The sequence below is a fragment of the Halichoeres trimaculatus genome, unplaced genomic scaffold, assembly GCF_033239565.1.
Source record: "Halichoeres trimaculatus isolate MK-OKI-2021-1 unplaced genomic scaffold, fHalTri1.1 fHalTri1_scaffold_1, whole genome shotgun sequence".
Classification (NCBI taxonomy): Eukaryota; Metazoa; Chordata; class Actinopteri; order Labriformes; family Labridae; genus Halichoeres; species Halichoeres trimaculatus.
Genome location: NW_027437179.1, coordinates 5564294 through 5584368, shown reverse-complemented (window position 1 = coordinate 5584368; position 20075 = coordinate 5564294). Strand labels below are relative to the sequence as shown.

The following is a 20075-nucleotide window of genomic DNA, read 5'->3' as shown; positions in this document are numbered from 1 at the left end:
AAACAGATAGCACTGGTGTCACTGTATGAGATGAATATAATGAAATATTAAAACACGCTGCCGTAGGTTTGAGGAGAAGGTGTGACACGTCAGAGTAAATACACATGAATAAACAGGTTCTGCAGGATTAATGTCAAAGTCATTACAGCAGATAAAGAATCAATGTTATTAAAGCAACGCCTGCAAGATAACTCTGTCCTAAGGTGACAGGTCACACTATGTGTGGTGTTAGAGTAGTCTACAATACTGTATTGGCCTGAATATGAGGTCTTTAGAGTGGGGGAATTGTGCTTTTCTTATTTTTATCCTGTTGCTCTTGTAAAGATCAAATGCATTTTCATAGTATTCACTTATTTATTTTTTAGAATGAACTGTCAGGAATGTTTCTTTATATCCAATCCAATCAGATAATACCTAATAACTATTACTGGCTCAAATATTGATTGAATATTGACCTGTCCCAAGACTTAGATTTATCAACAAATACATGAGTAGGTCTGAAATGACCTGTCGTCTTGGACTGAGGATAAAAAAAGACAAAAATACTTTAAAACACAAAATAATTCAGTGGAGTGACCCTTTAAAGTTATCTAGAATGCGTGAAACTTTGATCATTGGCAGAAACAAACCTTTACTTTTTTAGTTATTTCTCTGTTTATGAATGTTTTACTTAGGTGAGCAGTGATTGGCTGGAATGGACCAATCACTGTCCAGTGGGCGGGGTCACGTGAGCGTTCTTGCTTGTTTCCCGCCCAGTGTGGGGAAAGATGTCGCTGTGGCTTTGGTGAAACCCCTGAGAGCTGGCCTGGGAAACCCCGACACCCGCAGCCTCCTCCGCACTGACAGCCAAGTGTGTGATTGTGTGTTTGTGTTTTAGTGAGAGTGTGTGTTTGTGTAACCTCCATGGAAACTGCACACAAACATTAAGTGTTGATGTGTAATCTGTGTTCAGCTGCAGTGGAGTTTAAAAATCATTGACCCGCTCAGGGGACACTGTTAAATGAGTTCTTTATTTAAAACACTGAGAGAGGACAAAACTGTAAGTTAACACAGAGGTCAGCAGCAGTTCAGTCTCACAGGTCAGTCTACACCTGGAGGACGTTTGATGCAGTCAGTTAGTCGGGGGAGCTAGTTCACAATCACACCTTTAACTCACTTTTCATTGTCCAATAGGTCGTTTTTGTTTTGAGTTTAAAGAGTAGGGGGCGTATTAGTGTTAGGTAAAGAGGAGGGTTTTTAGCTTCTTTGCAGACACTACAGGGTGCCCACTTGTCTCTCAAGTCAGCCACACCCTTACATGGGTAAAACGTAACTTTAATAACTTAAAAAATAATGAAATGAAAAGTTCTCCCCTCTACAGTGTATACTGATAGAAAAAATAACATATCTATTCAGGTTAAAATCTCCTAGCTTCTAACATTTAAGCATAGGTTTCAAATTCTAAGACCATAGGTTGTCGCTTTATTTCTGGATTGATGCAAAACACAGAAATTTGTTGTTTTTAGTGAGGGTCTTTGAAAACGTATCAACCAACAATGAAATCAAGAACCAACTGCTAAATTATAAATTCAACAATTAGCATTTAATTTTTTCAAAATGTAAACGTGCAAAATTCTCAAAACGTAATATTACTAAACGTAGTCTTAAGAGAGGAGACAGGGCTTACTCAAAGTTTTTTTGGGGGGAGGCTAGCCCAATAACAAAAACAAAAAATAAATTTTGGGATTTTTTTTAACTTCTGACTTCAAAGTCAGATTTGTAAGAAAAGTTTTGAAACACGGCTTCAATCTCAGGTTTTGGCTTTGAAGATGCACAAAAAGAAACACAACAGTAATTTTACTTGCCCCTTAGGAATGTACTTATTTTGGCCCCAAACGGTGTTGGATGCTAACATTAGCTATTCTAGAGGTTAACATTAAAAAGCTTTTCCACAGCTCCATGTAAAACTATGAAACTATCAAATAATTGCCTGCTGAGGTATTGTAAGCTAAACAGTAGTGGAATGCTAGCTGTTGTCTCTGGGTTAGCATTTAAAAAATTTCCATAACACTCACCATAACACCAAAGATTAACACAATTATATGGAACTGCACTGACTGTGTTATCTGGCTGCTGTTTCTGCCATATTGGTAGTGGCAGGTGTGCAGTGTAAACCAACACAAACAGGGGAACTGGGATTACTGGATAAGAAGCACTAACGTTTAATGAACTGTTGTTTTTTTCGAACATATTTTTTGCTAAATAAAGGATAGAGCCTGACAGTTAAATTACAAAAACACTGAAGCCATAAGTCCGTGTTTTTCTTTAATTTAATCACTGTAGTTCTCTCTAGCTGTACTCTGAAGTAGGGATGGGTACCGCATTAGGTGCTTTTATGGTTACGGACCGCGTTCTGTCAAAAGTACCGGGTGCTGATTCACGTAAAACCAAAAGGTACCGTGTTTAGGTACTTAAATGCATCCTTGTGACTGTGAGGGAGAAGAAGATCAGACGATTTTCCATGCTGGACATGAACACTGCATTACAAGGTTATATACTGAAGAATAAAAATGTTAAATTTATTTTTTTAGATTTTATTATTAAACAAATTGATATTTTTGTATCACAAAAACACAAAAAAATCCCCAAAATTGGAACCATCGAGTATCTGTAGCGATTGCCAGGTACCGGGCATCGGTATTGTATGGTTTCAAATGTGAAAGGTACCCATCCCTTCTCTGAAGTAAGTCTAAAGTAAAACTGATTCTACAGCTGCCTGACAGAGACGATGTGACAGGTGCAGGTGGACTGTGTGTGTGTATTTTCAGGTGAAGTGGACGATGGAGGTGTTGTGTTACGGTTTGACTCTGCCGTTAGACGGAGAGACAGTCAGACACTGCGTGGACGTCTACACTGATTGGCTGATGGCACTGGTTTCCCAGAAAGACTCCATCCCTCCACCAATCATTAAAGAGCCCAACCTGTACGTCCAGAAGATCCTCAGACACCTGTACAGCCTGTTCCAGCCCAGGTGAGCCCACACAAACACAGAAAGTTCAGGGTTATGGTGGAGGTTTACTTCTTTGCCCCTGTCTCTCCCTCAGGTCAGACCAGGTGAGCTTGGTCTACCTGTCTCTCTGCCAGCAGGTGTTGTGTGCAGTTCAGTCATTGGCTAGAGAGAGCGCTGTGATGAATAGAGAGACCTGGGAGACTCTGCTGCACTTCCTGCTCCGCATCAACCACACCATGCTGGCCCCGCCCACCCCTGCTGGTTAGTCAGTGGCTCCGCCCATTTTCATTTCTGAACGAGTCCGTTCCACGTATGTTTCTACGGAGCAGTCTGTCTGTGTCCCACCAGTCTGTCTCTCACCTGTCTGCCCCTCACATGTCTGTCCCTCACCTGTCTATCCCTCACCTGTCTGTCTCTCACATGTCTGCCCCACACCTGTCTATCCCTCACCTGTCTGTCTCTCACATGTCTGCCCCACACCTGTCTGCTCCTCACCTGTCTTTCCCTCACCTGTCTGCTCCTCACCTGTCTATCTCTCTGCAGGCGCTGTATCAGATCAGCTGTGTGAGCTGTCGATGGAGGTTCTCTTTGAAGTCTGGTTGCTGTCTTGCTCTCGTTGTTTCCCGTCTCGCTCCTTGTGGCAGACGGGCAGACAGATGTTGAGCGGCTGGAGACATCAGCCAGCTGTGGTGGAGCAGTGGATCCGAGTCGTCTCAGCTCTGACCTCCAGGTGAGCAGGTGAACAGGTGAACAGGTACAGCTGCAGTGCTCCCTGTGCCTCTCTCGTTGTTAATGTTTCTGTTTGTGTGTTTGTCTTCAGGTTGTTGCTGCTGAGGTTCGGGCCGTCCTTCCCTCCGTTTAAAGTCCCGGATGAAGACGCAGCTCTGATCTCTGCTGACATGGATGATGAGCGAGTCTCTCAGACCTGGTTCAGGTTCTTACACCTGCTCAGGTAACAGTTTTTTTTTTAAGACTCTGAAGAAAAAGTTAGACATGAATAAATCATTAATGAGACAGTTAAATATTGTTTTTGTTTCAGTAACCCAGTGGACATCAGACACCTTCCGGGTGCTGGTTCACCTCCGTCCTCTCTGGAGGAGACTTTGAGAGACAGTCAGCTGCCAAACATCTACTTCAGAGCCATGAGAGGAGTCAGCTCACTGGTTGACGCTTTTCTGGGTACATTGACCTCTGACCCCACCTGATTCCCAAACCCCTACATTTCCATATGTTGTAGAAATCCTTGAATCTTCCTGTAAACTGATCAAAAATACATGAGATCTTAACAGGAATTTATGAAATGATGAGGTAATCATATAAGGATCTTATAACTGGTTCATGTTTGAGGGGCAGGGCCTCAAACACCAAGGTCTACCCCCCAACAGGCCTCCAGAGGGCCAGCCAATCAGATGAAAGGAGGTGGAGTGAGAAGCCTTAAAGAAACAGTAGCTGAAACAACGTGTTTCTGAAAGAGGCTGAAATAATAATTTTAATATTATTTTTCGACTAAACACTTATCAGTGACATACCAAAACCATGTCAATGTTACAGATCATTTTACAGATACCTATCAGGATATCAGAGGTCGCACACTTAGTTTTAAAAACGAAACAAAACACACAAGAGGAAATAAGGAAACAGTGTGTAATAAAGACCACCAGAAAACTGCAGTAGAAATCATAGCTACACGTTCCAGCCTGATGCTTTTTAAACTGGTCTTGGAGTAGCAGCTTACTTTACCTCATGTCCCTGCAGGTGTAGCTGTGGTCAACAAAGAGCCAACAGAGCAGCTGCTGTCACCAGCTGGTAAACTCATCACACACACACACACACACACACACACACACACACACACACACACACACACACACACACACACACACACACACACACACACACACACACACACACAATAACACACACAATAACACACAGAATAACACACAGGGTTACACGCTCCATATATGATGTCTGATTGTTTTTCTGCAGGGATAACGTCGAGGACTCATTTCAGAGACCGGCTGCCCTCCATCGGTAAACAGATCAACCCTTTGGTTTTATTTGATCACTGATTTATTAAAGTGTACTTTCTTTATTTAATTAATGAATAAATGAATCCAAAAACATAAATACTGTTTGCTTTTTAACTCATGCCCATCAAGGCGTTTCTGTGACCAAGAGCCCCTTCAGAGACCGCCTCCCTTCCTATGGTAAGCCCCGCCCACCCGCTGCTCTCCCCTGATGTGATTGGCGGTATTGATGCCTGTAAAGAGAACCTGTCAGTTCACTTGATCTCTGCTCTCAGCAGGTCTGTCTCGCCCTCGCTCTGGCAGTGCTCCGCCCAATCCTGTGAACGTACTGAGCGTGCCCAGTGCCCCGCCCTCCTCCAACAACTCCCCTCCTGCACACCTCAAACGACTTAAAGCTGTCAATGTATCCAAAGCTACGGGCAAACCTCCAATGGTACGTCACTTTCTTTTTACCTGCCCAGGTACTTTGGCAGGTTGATGTTCCAGATGTCCCAGAATGTGTCTCTTCTCCAGTGTAGAAACCGTTTCCTTTCTCTCCAGCTCGATGCCCCTGCACCTGTCCTGGGCAAGGTTTCTTTACCTGTGCAGCTATTTGTATCTTTCCAGGTTGCCACATAGCTTCTTACACCTGCATGGGAATATGTCTCTTTGACTGTCAGTGTAATTCTCCCTTCATCTGTCCAGCTCCATGTCTCAAACGTGTCTTATCTGTCTTTACCTGAACAGGTGAGTGATTCTATAATTAGGGGAACATTTCAGGTATACACAAAAGTGAAAAAAATCAGTTCTTTTTTTGCTTCATATTTGGTTTGATTGGAAAGTATATACCTAGAATGTACTAAACTCATTATTTGGCAAGATAAGCTTGAATTCTTAATTATTTAAGTAATAAAAAATATTTTCGTCAGCTGTCTTTTGGACAAAGTTGTGACTACTTTTTCCTCATAAATCAATTTTATCCTGAATTTAGAGTTATTCAGCACATCTATGTCAGACTATGCTCCCTAGAAATGTCCCTCATCATTTATTTCAGACAAAATTTAAAAGAATTATGGCACAAAAATCCCAGTTTCCCAGCTGACAGGACAAGAAGAGAGAAACCTGTCTCTACAACTCTTCATTCATTGATGCTAACACAGTTGAGATTTCCTCCATTTCTGTCCCCTGTACTAACTGCAGATCTTGAACATGGCACCACCTGACCTCCATCAGCTCATATTTCTGCTCCTTTTCTTCACAGTTTGGTCTTTATAACATCTATAGTAAGAACAGCAGAAAATGTTGGTAACACAGTTGATGAACAGTTAATGCGCCCCATGTACAGACAATCATTCTGATGAAATATTGATGAGGAGGAGCTGAAACATGACACACTTTCTTCAAGGTTCCCACCAAAGAGTATGGGACCTAAACTGGTCTAAGTCATGTGACTCTGGAGCAAACCACCGGTGATTTCTAGGTTTTTTTTTTTGATGGGTAACACAGTTGATGCAGATTTCCCAGACACACACAAAATGAATTATTTTATCTAAATTAATTATTTAACTAGTTTTTTTAAAACACCTTTGTTGTGTTTTAACGATTATTTCAAACAAATAATGCTGAAAGTAATAAACACAAACATGTATGCAGTGTTAAATTGAAGAGCAAACTTGACATTTGAGAAATCAGACAGCACAAAAACTGCAAATTTCAATATGTGATTTCCTTTTTAGCTAAATAATTTATTGAACCTCTTAACTTTCTGTTTTAAATGAAAGTGAAATATCATCAAATGACCCTCTGTAAAATTGGTCATTACTTGAAATTTATATTTAGTAAAACTGATAAGTATACCCCATGGATATGAAATGTACCCCTGATTATAGAATGACTCAGTCACATGACTGGATACCTGTGCAGGTGGTCCTGTCTGCCTGTACACTGAATGACTCTTTCTACTCTCTCAGTGAACCTCTCTCTACCTGTCCAGGTGCTCTCTCTTTACCTGTTCTTCTACATCTTTCATCACCAGCATGTGTACATGTGTCTTTACCTGCTCAGGTACATGAGTCTTCACCTGTCTTAGCATTAGCTGTGTGTCTTTGTGTGTCCGGCTGCATCTCTGAGAACGTCTCCAGATACAAGCTCTGTACCTGTGCAGGTAAATGTTGCTTTACATGTCCAAGTTTTATACTTCTCTTTGCTTTGTTTTGCTTATTACCTGCCTTAGTACACACCTCTATACCCGTGCAAGTTACTGAATCTTTAACTGTCCGGCTTTATGTCTTCTTACCTGTTCAGGTAAACTTTCACTTCTCGTCTAAGTCCACAGGAGTCTACCCTTCTTGTCTTTGTATGTTTGTTTTGGTTTGTAATGATTTCAAGATTCATTTTTTCTCTCTTCCCTCAGGTGTCTTCATCCCCTAATACCTGGAGGGCTCCCACCTGTCTCCCTCTGTACTCCTCCCCCCGACCCTCTCCCTCCCCCCTCAGGTGTAAAGTGGACTCTCTGCTCCACCTGTTTGGCTCCTGGCTGTTTGATGCTGCTCTGGTCAGCAGAGACCCTGGTCTACCTGGTCAGTAGAGCTCAGGTGTTTTATCCTCCATGTCGTGTTTCAGGTGTGAACCCACCTGATCAACTGTCTGTGTGTCCGCTCTAGGTGATCAGAGTGATGTCACTGTGATGTCAGAGCAGTGGGCGGCGGGTCGGGCTGAGGCCTGTGGGACGCTCTGCAGGATCTTCACCTGTAAGAAAACTGCAGAGGACATCCTGCCGGTCTACCTGTCCAGGTACATTTATCTCATTCTGCACAGGTACCTGTCTACAGGTGTCCTAATCAGCCAGGTGTCCTTCTGACCACAGGTCTTCAGGTGCTCATGTATTTGTTTGTCTTTGAAATTTAGTCCAGTCCCAAACAGCTTGCTCCTCTGTGCCTCCTTCAGGTTCTACCTGGTTCTCCAGCAGAGTCTGCAGGTACCTGAGGAGGCGTGTCCGCCTGTCCTCGCCTCCATCCTCCTGAACTCCACCTGTCTGTTCTGCTGTGACCTGAGAGGAGTCAACGTGCTGCTCACCACCTTCATCTGCGCTTTGGAGAACGTGCTGCTGGACAGGTAGACGGGCACACACTGGGCTGAGGGTGTCAGGTCTGAAACCTGTGTGTGGATAGGTGTGTGTATGAGGAGACACAGCCCCCTGCAGGTAGAGGAAGGTGTGACAGCAGGTAATAACTGTTCTCTGTCTGTGTCTGTACTTCTCAGGGAGCTGCTGAGGTTTAAGGGGTTTTTGAACCCGGTGGATCTGAGGCGGGCCTCAATCCTCATCCTCCTGTCCCTGCTGCCTCTTCCTCTGCACTTCCCCTCAGTCCAATCACAGGTGAGCTCTGACTCAACACCTACACACACCTGTACAGGGCTGACAGCACAGGATGGTCATGGTTTGAATTTACTTTGTGTGTGTGTTCAGGTGATAACAGACAGGCGGCTCAGCAGTGATGACATCACAGCAGTCAGCTTCCTGTCCCTGAAGCCCCGCCTCATCAGTGTCCTGATGGGGGCTCTGCAGACGGAGATCGACACCTTTAACACACAGATCATCCTCTGTGAGTCTCATGCTGCTGCACTCTGCTTTAGAGTGTTATATTTTTCTTAATTCATGCACTTTTTCTAAGTTACAAAGCTGGACCCAAATATAAAATACTTGTACATATAAATAATTCATCTCTAATCAGCCTTAATCTATATGTCTCAGCTCATATATGTGTGTATGTAGTGTATAATTTATATATTTCTTTTAACTTAGTGTTTGAGCAAGAGTTTGGATTGCATGAAAATCAGGCAGTTAGTTCCTTAAGAGCCCTGGACTTGAAGTGATAGAGACAGAGATCCAACACAGAGGCCAAAAATTCAACCATCATCCTCCTTGGTTTTTATGTGGAAGATAAAATGATTATTTTTATTTCTGCAGAGGGTCACAATGAAAGACAAAAAAGTTAGAAATCACTTTTACTCTTGCCTTGGCTCCTTTTGGTCTCCCTCAGGTGGCTAATGTTGACCAAACTGAGGTGCTCTTGCTAACGTTTGGCTAACAAGACTTCTCCAGCTACAGATCCTGTCAGTGACATAACAACCAACCAATTTTTTTTTAAATGGAGATCGAAACAAATTTTCCCTCTAAATGATATCATGTTACCAGATGCAATGCAGTGAGATAAGGCATTTATCAAAAATTATGCAGCGCTGTTGTTTAAAATGTGACAACAAGTAAGCTCTGTCAGTTTGTCTGTAGTTGAGTAGCTGTTTATATGAAGCTCAGATGACAGTCTGAGCTTCATATAGAGACGTGTCTGTAATGTGTAACGTTAGTGAATCCTGGTTATGTCCTACCAGTCGTCTACCAATCAGAGCTAATGTCACCTCACTCTTCATTTTATTGATAGACTCTCAAGTTTGAACAGACCACTGCAGAATAACTGCTGACTGTGGGTTGGAATAAACATTAGCACTAACAGTTTAGCTCCTGTGTTAGCCTTTGGCTTGTGCTCTATCTCTCTCCTGTTTATCTTTCTTCAGCTCTTCTGTCCTTTTTCTGTCTGACAGTTAAGCTCCTGCGTCCACCATCACTACAAAATTAATCACAGAAATGGTTTTCGGCAGAGAAAAACACAGATCTCTCTTCTCACTACTAAACTTTGTCAGCCAACATGGTGTCCTGCTCAACTCAGTTGGAAAGCTTAAAGGTAGCATGTAGGAAGAGCCTATATTGGTGCTGATAATCTTACCTTAAATTGTAGATTGTTCTGGCCAAGGTTATAATAGTTATCTAAAACGAAACTAAAAACGAAAAATAAAATTTAAAATACATTGCAGTTAACTCAAACTAATAAAAACTAGAAAAGAAAACAAAAACAATAAGTAAACTAGAACTGTATCTTGTGTTCACAAAACTAACTGAAACTAACCAAAATTAAAGACAAAATGTCCTTAGTTATGGTCGACAATATTAATAGCCTTTAGGATTTGAATTAATCTGACACATTTTCCCAACCAATTTTATGACAGTTTTCGGTAGTTGTCAGCGCCGTACAGCACCATCACAGGGACGTACTGGGTCGTGCTTGTTTACTGCACTGACTGGCTGTGCGCTGTGCTGAGACCAAACATAGTGGAGCAATGAATCAGAGCATCTGTAACAGTTTAATTTCATGTGAGTCTGACTTTATTGTTATAGAGTCCAAGTTTATAATTATCAAAGCTCATGTTATATTGTTTTATATAATTTATGTTTTTATTATTTTTATTTAATTCATGTTAACATTGTTTTATATAATTTATGTTTATATTTTTATATTAGGTTTATATTATTTTCATGTGTTTAAGGCAGCAGCCAACAGTTCAGTATCAGCATTGACTGAGCAGTGAGCACTATGTTGAACTGGAAAATAAACTGTATTACAAAATATACAAAATATATACCTAAACTAAAACTAAACTAAAACTACACTAAACTAAAACTAAACTAAAACTAAGCCTTGTTGCAAAAATTATAAACTAAATAAAAAACAGAATGCCCGCTCCAAAACTAATTAAAACTAAACTATAATTACAAATCCAAAACTATTTTAACCTTGGTTCAGGCATATATCTAAAAGAGAGACTTTTTCAAGATCACTTTCAAACTCCTCACAGCCCCTTTAAACTGTAATAAATGTGTGATAAGGGGACATCTATTCAGTCACTTCTTGTCAACACAGTAAACATGATCCCATTGAAGGCACTGTTATTCTAACAGGAGCTGTCAAGCTGCCATACTGATCTGTGTGTTTGAATCTAAGCTGTCCTCAAAAGTGAACAATTTTCAACTGTGATATTTCAATTCGGTGACTACTGAACGCAGTAAAACTTCTCTACCAGGACGTTACAAACTTTTAATGTGGAACCAAAAGCTGCACATTACTGAAGACGTGACCCTGTGGGAGTGTGGCTGTATTAGTGCTAACATTTTACAGATTCACTGACCAGAGAGAAGAGGAGAGTCAAAGCCTGAATGATGATCTGGTGTTTTTTGTAGCGGCCATGTTGAATCTGGTCCAGGACTCGGCTCTGTTGGAGGCGGCCGGACAAACCCAGCAGGTCAGTACTCAAACATCTAACCCAGTCTGCTGAATATGGTAAAAGTAGCATTAAACACTAGGCTGAAGGTAATATATATATCAGGTATTAATGATTTATTCTTATTTAGGTTTGTTATTAACAAAATTAAAGTATCTGTATCGACCTGTCGACAGAAAACAGAGTCCCATCATCGAGGAGGCAGCCCAAACAAACGGACCAGAGGAAACGGTACTGAACCATGGTGGTTTACTTTACCAGGGACTGAGTCGTAACTGCCCATAAGTTTATATGTTTGACTGTTTCTCTCTTTGTGTATGTGTGTGTGTGTGTGTGTGTTACTATGCTGTCGTGCTCGCCCACAGTCCACTCGGACTCAGCGGGGATCCTCTGGGTTCAGTTTGTTCGCCTGCTGACTCAGCGTCTGTCGGCTCAGTGGAGGAATGACTCAACACTTTGTCTGTCAGTACTGGAAGTACTGGGAGGACTGGCCAAGGTGCACATACACACACACACACACACACACACACACACACACACACACACACACACACACACACACACACACACACACACTCACAGATTTACACTGTAATGCCTGCTCCTGTCTCTGACGCCCCCCTGTGGTCGTGCAGGTGGAGGTGAGCGTGGAGGAGAATGAGCGGAGGCGAGCGCTGGGGTTGATCTGTGGGTACATCGTGTATCAGTGCAGTCGTCCTCCTCCACTTCACTCCAGAGATCTGCACTCCATCATCGTCGCTGCTTTCTACTGTCTGAACGTCTGGTTGACTCAACACCCAGCCATGCTCCACAACCAGGTAACCAGGAGACAGGTAACCAATGGTGGAGCAAAGCATGTTCACACACACACAGGTGACATGATGGAGAGAAACAGCTAAAAGACATTCATACAGGGACAACAGGTCCCCTGACAGTCCAATACCTGCTCCTCCCTCATTGTGTGTGACCAGAGGAAGCCTTTCTCGCCTGCCAGGGGGGCGTGTCCATAAGTGAGTGACATCATGTAAGAACGATGACTTGTTTGTATTTTCAGGAGAGTCTGCTGGAGGTCCTGGAGATTGTGGAGTTGGGTATTTCAGGCAGTAAGTCCAGACAGGAACAGGAAATGAGGTGTAAGGAGGAGAAGGACTTGAACCCGGTGTCTCTGAGGGTGAAGGAGGCAGCTGAGGCCACACTGAGCTGGTGAGCAAAACAAACACACCTGTAAAGATTCAGACCTGGATGTGCTTGGCTTGTGTGTCTGTCAGGTCTAACACCTGTCCTCACGTCTCAGTGTGATGCAGATTTCAGGGGCCTTCCCTTTCCTCGGGGCCCCGGTGGATGAGGATGCTCTGATTGGTCGCTCCCCCTCCAGTGATGGCAGCGTGAAAAAGTTCAGATACTTTGTGGTTGACGGCTCAGTGATCCTGGCTTTTCTGGAACACCCACAAAGATCTGAACCAGGTGAGACCAGAAGCTTGGCACAATAAAAAACAGAAAGGTCAGGACAGACTTTAGAAATCTACTTTCAGCTTTCACAGACACAAACATTAATGTCTCATTTTACCTCTGGTGTGTGTAGATCCAAATCCCTCGCTCACAGTTCTGATCAGAGGACCGTCAGGATGTCACACCTGGACTCTACAGCACCACCTGCAGCCCAGAGAAGAAAGAACTCACACCCAGGTGACCTCCTCAGATTTACACATACTGCTCAAGACGTGTGAATCAAAGTGTGAATTGTATCCTCACCTTGTGTTTCAGCTCAAAGCTTTGACAGTTTGTAGAAAAACAGCATCATTTTTTTCCAGCCCAGCTCTGAGACAGCAACAGAAGCAAGAGGACAAGAAACTACTGAAACAACTTGAGTTAATTTATTGAAGGAAAAATGATGAAAAGTTTTAGCGTCTCTGTTTGTCTTTGATTATCTGCAGCAGAAAACTGTGAGCCCAGAACCCAGCAGTGCAGCACAGGAGGATGCTGGGATACGATGCAATGTCAAACACCAGCTGCTGTCTGAAAGCATTGACACAGTTTATACAGTGAAGGCAGATCTAAGTATTCCAGATCTGCATCAAACCGTCACCAAAGAGGTAAGAACCTGGAACAAGGTGTACTGCTCTTATATTCAAGCTGAACCCTGAAAAATGTGTTTTTTGAAGTTTGAAAGGATTCAGAGGTCTCAGTGGATCCAATAACCACAGTTAATTACTGCAACAATATACTTCAACCCTCAACAACATTCAGTAATTAGTGCTGAAAATTCACAAGGCCTTTAATCTGACCCTTCTGACTGATTCTACCCCTGAGGACAAAGAGGAGAAGGGTCAGATTAAGGGCCTAAGTGTTCCCTGAACAGATGAGTTTTCAGACATCTCTCTAAGTAGAAAGGGACTCTGCGGATTGTATTGACTTAGGTAATTCATTCCACCATTTGGACACAACAGAGGAGAAGAGTCTGGCTTGAGATTTGGAGCCGCGCTGGACTGGGAGCACCAGGGGAGGAGCTGTTCTTGTCAATGTTTTGTAAGCCAGAAGAAGAGCTTTGAAATTGATCAAAGCTGCTACTGGAAGCCAGTGAAGCTGGGTGACGTGTGCTGTTTTGGGCTGGTTAAAGACCAGACGTGCTGCTGCATTCTGGGTAGTTTGCAGAGGTTTAAATGTACACGAGGAGGGAGCTGCAGGAGTCAATTTGTGATATCACCAGGGCCTCCTGATGTTATAGAGGGAATATTGACAAGACCTTGAAATTGAGGCCACATGAACCTCAGAGGACTGCTGGTCATCAATCATGACACTCAGATTTCTGGCAGAGTTTGTGGCACAAGTTGATTGGAATTAAGCAGGACATTGATCAGTAGTTGAACCGAGGGACAAGCAGTTTTGGACAGATTTAGCTGAAGGTGGCATTCCTTCATCCATGTGGAGATATCAGCCAGACACACTGTTATCCGAGCCGAGACAGTTGTGTCATCAGAAGGAAAAGTCAGGAAAAGCTGAGTGTCGTCAGCATAGCAGTGGTAGGAGAAGCCATGAGAGCGGATCACTGCACCAAGTGAGGTAGTGTATAAGGAAAAGAGTAGGGGACCAAGCACTGAGCCCTGGGGTACCCCTGCTGATAAGCCATGTGATTTAGACACTTCTCCTCGCCATGACACTCTGAAGGATCTGAGATGCCAAGTTCAGAGAGTGTGAAGAGGAGGATTTGATGGTTTAATGTGTCAAAAGCAGCAGACAAGTCCAGTAGTAGTAGGACAGAGGACTGACCGGCAGCTTGAGCCAGTGGCAGTGATTCTGTGACTGACAGGAGTGCAGTCTCAGTGGAGTGGTCACACCTGAAGCCAGATTGATCGGGTTGTTTTTCAGCAGATGTTCAGATACTTGGTTATAGACTGTGTGCTCGAGTAATTAATCCATTCATCCTTCCATCTATCTATCCATCCATCCATCCATCCATTTACACAGCTATCTCCTCTAATAGTCAGAAAGCTGTCAGGTGTGGTGCAGGTGTTAGTGTGTGTAGCCAGTATAGCTCCAGGTGTGTGTGCTCCACCTCTGTCAGATGCAGAAGCAGCTGGAGTGTGTGCGAGCAGCATTGAAAAGGTGCAGACAGGTGGAGTCTCGGCCTCAGGTGAGCGGACAGCCAGCTGTAAACCCAGCTTCCTGTAAGCCCCCGACACCCCCAACCAAGTTCCAGACCGCACGGATGTTCCTGTCTCACCTGGGCCTGCTGACACCAGAGACCCTGAGGGTACTAAAGACCAATTTATTGATTTATTGATTCATTGATTCTGTCTTTATCTGTCTCACCTGTCTTCCTCTCACCTGGGTCTCTGCAGGACTCGGGCCCCGGAGGTGTCTCACCTGAGCTGCTGTCTCTGGACTCGTCTCTTCCAGGTTTCTCAGAGGATCTGAGACGTTTGGATCGCCTGCCATCCAGAAACTGTGATTCTGCTTTTGTTTTCTACATGAGAGCAGGACAGAAGACAGCTGCTGAGGTCTGTCTCACCTGTCTGTCTCACCTGTCTGTGAACAGAGGACGTCACACTCACCTGTCTGTCCTGTCTCATTGTAGATCCTACATAATGTAGAGTCCAGCAGCAGCGTCTCACCTCACTTCCTGGACTTCCTGTTGTCTCTTGGTTGGCCTGTGGGGGTGGGGCATCGACAGGTGTCACATTGTGCAGGTCAGGGTTCTGATTGGTCAGTGAGTTGAGTCAGAGGTTACCCGAGGTCACTTTTTCTGAACTGCATTAATGATTTTCCCAGAATTCCCTGCTGTGCTCGGTGACAGTGGAGGTGGCGTGTTCAACGGAGAGAAACTCGTCTTGAAGTATGCAGACGCTCTAACAGAAATCACCTTCATCGTCCCATCATCATCACCACCATCATCACCTTCATCACCTTCCCCACACAGTGAGTGACACAGAGATCATTACAGTCATATAATCGACACAGTCATGACGTCACTGGAGGATTTGTCTTTTATTGTTTGTTTTCAGGGACAGTTCGGTCAAAGAGTCCTGGAGATGTGAACACATCAACTGAGCCGAACCTGCTCAGTCTTTTTGGGCTCAGCCAGAGCTCCCTTCAGCCAGGGGTACAGACTTTAATGGTAAAAGCTTTTTTATTAGATTTATTATCTTCCCATCTCTGACCAGACTCTCTCGCTCCTCCAGAATTCCCCTGTAGAAGAAATGAAGTCTTTCCCGTCTGTGTCATCGATTGCGGGCTCTGAGTCCAAACTCCTGATCGTATGGGTCGAACGCTTTGAGGACATTGGTAACTCATGGTTTATTAATACTAAGTGTTTTGATGTTGGCAGTGTTAGAGCTTTATTCTCACTGTGGTTTCTTGTTCTTAACTCTCTGAATGGTGGTTCACAAAGTTTCCATTAGCTGAATAAACAAACCATACAAGTTAATCGCATACGATGATGATATCCCTACAGTCATGCACTTACAAAATAACTTAAGTTCTTTTAAATAAAATTAGTTTAACTGCATCCTTGAAATCATGTAAATCAACTTTTAGCAAATTGTTAACTCAACAACATTTTATAATTTTTGCTTTACAACTTTGTTCAATTTTGCACTGTGTAAATTCAAGAATTCAGCAAAAACTGGCATTCCACTCAAATTTCTGGACCTCCTGCTGGGATTTTAATAGAATAGAATAGAATAGAAAATACTTTATTTATCCCCGAGGGGAAATTCAGGAGTCACCGCAGAATTTAAAAAAACAAAAGTAAGAAAGAGTATAGAAAGTGCAAAAAAGTCCATAAGACATTAGATGACGACATCCCGTCCACCACTCGTCCACCACTCTCCAGCCCAGCCAGTCTCCACCTCCACAGGGTCCAGGACTAAGCCTCCCCAGAAGTCTGTTCAGTCTCTGTCTCCTGGATCCTGTCTGCTCACAGCAGGCGAAGCTCCTCCAATGTGGCGCCGGCGTCCGATGTCAGCTCCGTCAGCCACGTCCGTGAACAGCATGATGCCGCTGGGTTAGCACAGCTAGCTCGTCCATCCCTCGGGGCTAGATCCCACGTTCCCAACAACGATGGATGGAAGGACAGGTCCACGTCGTCACCTCCCAGCTCACACCCGAGAATCAGCACGTCGTCCTCACCTCCACCTCCTCAGCTCGAGGGAAATCATCAAGCCCTACACTAGTTAGCATTGACATGCTACAGGCTGCTAACAGCTAATTTTGCATGTAAACAATGCAGCCATGGTTACATGTAGGATCTCCAGACAAACACAGGAGAAAAGTAGTAAAAAATATCGCCGAAGCCACAAAAAGTTTGGTGTCCGTGACCGACAATGAACCATACAAAGCAATGATTCACTCCAAATACAAAGATGACGAAAAAGAGACAAAAAATTACAAGAAACAGACATAGACGAGAGAGCTGCTGCAACAGGCAGCTACTTGGGTAGCGCCTAGCAACGGAAAAAAAAAAAAAATAAAAAAAAAATGTAACAGTGATGGCTTTTTTTGTAGTTTTCAGCAAAGTACAAACGCTAAACAGACTTCATGCATAGAAGTTAAGTATAGCTAGAAGTGCTGCAGTATTTAATTTTTTGGGGGGGGCGCTATAAAGCAGCTCTCCCATGTTTTAAACATAGATATTAGGTAACAATCGTGAATGTTCAATGTTTCTGTCCACTCGTGCTTCAAACACTATTTAATTAGCCTCATAGCATTATCACCTAAGTCAAAGTTTTTCAGAAAAGAAGAAAAAACAAATTTTTCAATGTAATTTTCTTTATCTCCTATTACTTTTTATAATATTGTATTGGTATTAGATGCGTTATCTGTGTCAAATATTCTATGAGGAGTATCTGTTTTATTTGCACTCCCTCGCCACCTTGTGGCCATAAATCTCACGCGCAATATTGTATATTACTTTTTGGAGGCATGTGTTTCTTTTGGAATCAAATGTAGATTGGATAGGAACAGATTTTCTTTGTTCAAGACAACATTTTGCTATCAGCAGCCGGGTACTCTGATGTATCTGTAGGCCAGTGTTTCTCAATTCCGGTCCTGGGGCCCCCCTGCCCTGCATGTTTTAGATGTTACCCTACTCCAGCACACCTGATTCAAATGAATGGCTCGTTATCAAGCTCGAGCAGAGCTTGATGACGAGCTGATTGTTAATCCTGGTTACGTCCTGTCAGTCATCTACCAAGCAGAGCTAACGTAACCTCACTCTTCATTTTATTGATAGACTCTCAAGTTTGAACAGACCACTGCAGAATAACTGCTGACTGTGGGTTGGAGTCAACATTAGCACAAACAGATTAGCTCCTGTGTTATAGAGTGATACAGCCCGAGCTACAGGTTAATAACCCTGTAACTTGTGCTCTATCTCTCTCCTGTTTATCTTTCTTCTGCTCTTCTGTCCTTTTTCTGTCTGACAGTTAGGCTCCAGTGTCCACCATCACTACAAAATTAATCACAGAAATCATTTTCAGCAAAGAAAAACACAGATCTCTCTTCTCACTACTAAACTTCATTAGCTGGCGTGGTGTTGTCATAGAGACTTTGACTTGTCATAAATCAGTCTGGTCCTGCTCGACCCAATCGGGAAGCTAAGAAGTAGAATTTCGGAGTAACCTGCAACCTGAAATATTGCTGCTGATAATCTTGTGTTAAAGTGTGGATTCAGATCAGGTTTATATCTAGAAGGGAGACTTTTTCAAGCTCACTTTCAAACTCCTCACAGCCCCTTTACCTGTTTCTTTTATTTAATTTTCTTTGATTCAGACAATCGTGCTAGGAAGCTAATGGTTTTCTGAGAGGAAGTAGTCTTATAAAATTGGATGATTGTAATCCTCAGAGAGACGATAGTCCCCGGGAGTGATCTCTGAAATATGACAATTGTTGTAAATAAAAAAAACCATCCTTTTTATTTTTATGTTCTGCGATTGAGTCGTTACCAGTTTAGCTCAGCAGATGATGATGTAAAACTCAGCATATTAAGGTAGAAGCTGGGGTCTGAAGTTCAGTATCTTGGCTTTGATCCCTCTGAAACAAAGAGAGTTTGAAGTTTGATTTATTTTATTAATGAGGACTGGATCTGTGTCTGTGCCTTTCAGAGAGTTTCCCTGCGTCTGATCTGCTGTTAGAGATAAAGACTGAAACACCAATGAGGTAAAACAACAACAGTCACACAACAGTTTTCATCAGATTAACAAAATCGCACCTGATCTGCGACAGCTTCTTGTTTGTCTCTGTGTCAGTGTGTCAAACCTCCAGCTCATCTTCATCCACCCTCTAAAATCTGGACTCTACCGGATCTGTTTTCACGGAAACCTCACCAGCAAGTTCAGTGTGGTCATCCCATTGGTCAACGGGAGCGTAGTCAGCAAGAGGTCTCTGGGTAAGTCAGTACTGTAAACAATCTGACTTTAAACGTGTTGGAAATATAAACTGAGTTCATGTGTTTATCTGTGTTTTTTTATGACAGTAACTGGCATAAAAAGCTAAAACCTTTAGTGTTTGTTTCAAACTTTTATTGCTTAAACACTAACCATGTTATAGCTATAGCATCCAAATTAGCCTAAAGAATTGGTGTTGTGTTTTTTTGCGTCAAAACAAATTTTAAGTCATTGTTTGAAAAACATTTCACCAAGCAGCAACCTCCAGGCTTGAGAAATGAAACCAACAGGGAAGCACTAAAATCTGCAGTTCACTGATTGTCCACTAGAGGCTGTCTGCTAAAAGAAGTGGAAACACTTCCATTGAAAAACTGGTAATATCTGAGCTTATTTAGAGTGTTTCATTCATTCTCTGTCACCTGTCTCCAGGTTTCTTGGTCAGAGAAACTCTGATTAACTGCAGCCATCGACGGCGGCTGGAGAGTGACTCCGCCCCTCCGCCACGTGTAAGAAGGAAGCAGGTGATCAGTGACATCATCACTCGATACCACAGCCGCTGCTCTGAACCCGCCTTCTACTCGGCACTCTTCCAGGACCCCTAACTATCCTGACCTTTGACCCTTCTGAATCAACATGGTCATAATTTCAAAAACTGTTTAATTTGAGTTGAACAAACAAAAACATCTGAGCTGATTTTTTCACTGATTGTATGTTTGACGCTGCTTTAAAGAAGATTTAAATCCTGGTTATCCTCTGAATACACTGGTAATGTAGAAAATGTGATGTTTTGTAATTTTTCACAAACAGAATTGACTGATTAATGTGGAAACTAGAGAAACTCTCAATCTGATTTCAGAATATGCCAGTAAAGGAGCTGTGTCTTTCTAAAAATTTTACATTTAGAAAGAGGAGATGAGGTTGCTTATGAAAAACTAAAATTGTGACAAACATTTCTCAACTTTTTGTCTCTTTTTATTTTTTTTTTCTACACAAACTTCTTGTTAATGATTCAATTTTTTACTCGATTCAATGTAATTTAATTTATGTGTGTTGGAGAAATTTCATGTTAAAAAATATTTAAAT

General features: G+C 42.7%; 1 protein-coding gene across 1 annotated transcript; it reads left to right on the top strand.

Annotated features, from left to right (window-relative positions):
• Positions 1 to 694: 694 nt before the first annotated feature.
• On the top strand, positions 695 to 19845 carry ralgapb (Ral GTPase activating protein non-catalytic subunit beta). Its single transcript, XM_074693143.1, is given in 32 exon segments — positions 695 to 850; positions 2808 to 3010; positions 3084 to 3250; positions 3533 to 3719; positions 3810 to 3941; positions 4029 to 4168; positions 4745 to 4795; positions 4979 to 5023; positions 5152 to 5199; positions 5298 to 5452; positions 7412 to 7577; positions 7662 to 7791; positions 7945 to 8112; positions 8260 to 8374; positions 8465 to 8600; positions 11069 to 11130; positions 11286 to 11340; positions 11475 to 11605; positions 11745 to 11927; positions 12164 to 12312; positions 12404 to 12573; positions 12692 to 12795; positions 13044 to 13202; positions 14672 to 14860; positions 14949 to 15107; positions 15185 to 15342; positions 15374 to 15525; positions 15612 to 15709; positions 15789 to 15891; positions 18711 to 18765; positions 18855 to 18994; positions 19422 to 19845. Coding segments are annotated over 32 exon segments (4239 nt in total). The 3' UTR covers positions 19595 to 19845.
• Positions 19846 to 20075: the final 230 nt, after the last annotated feature.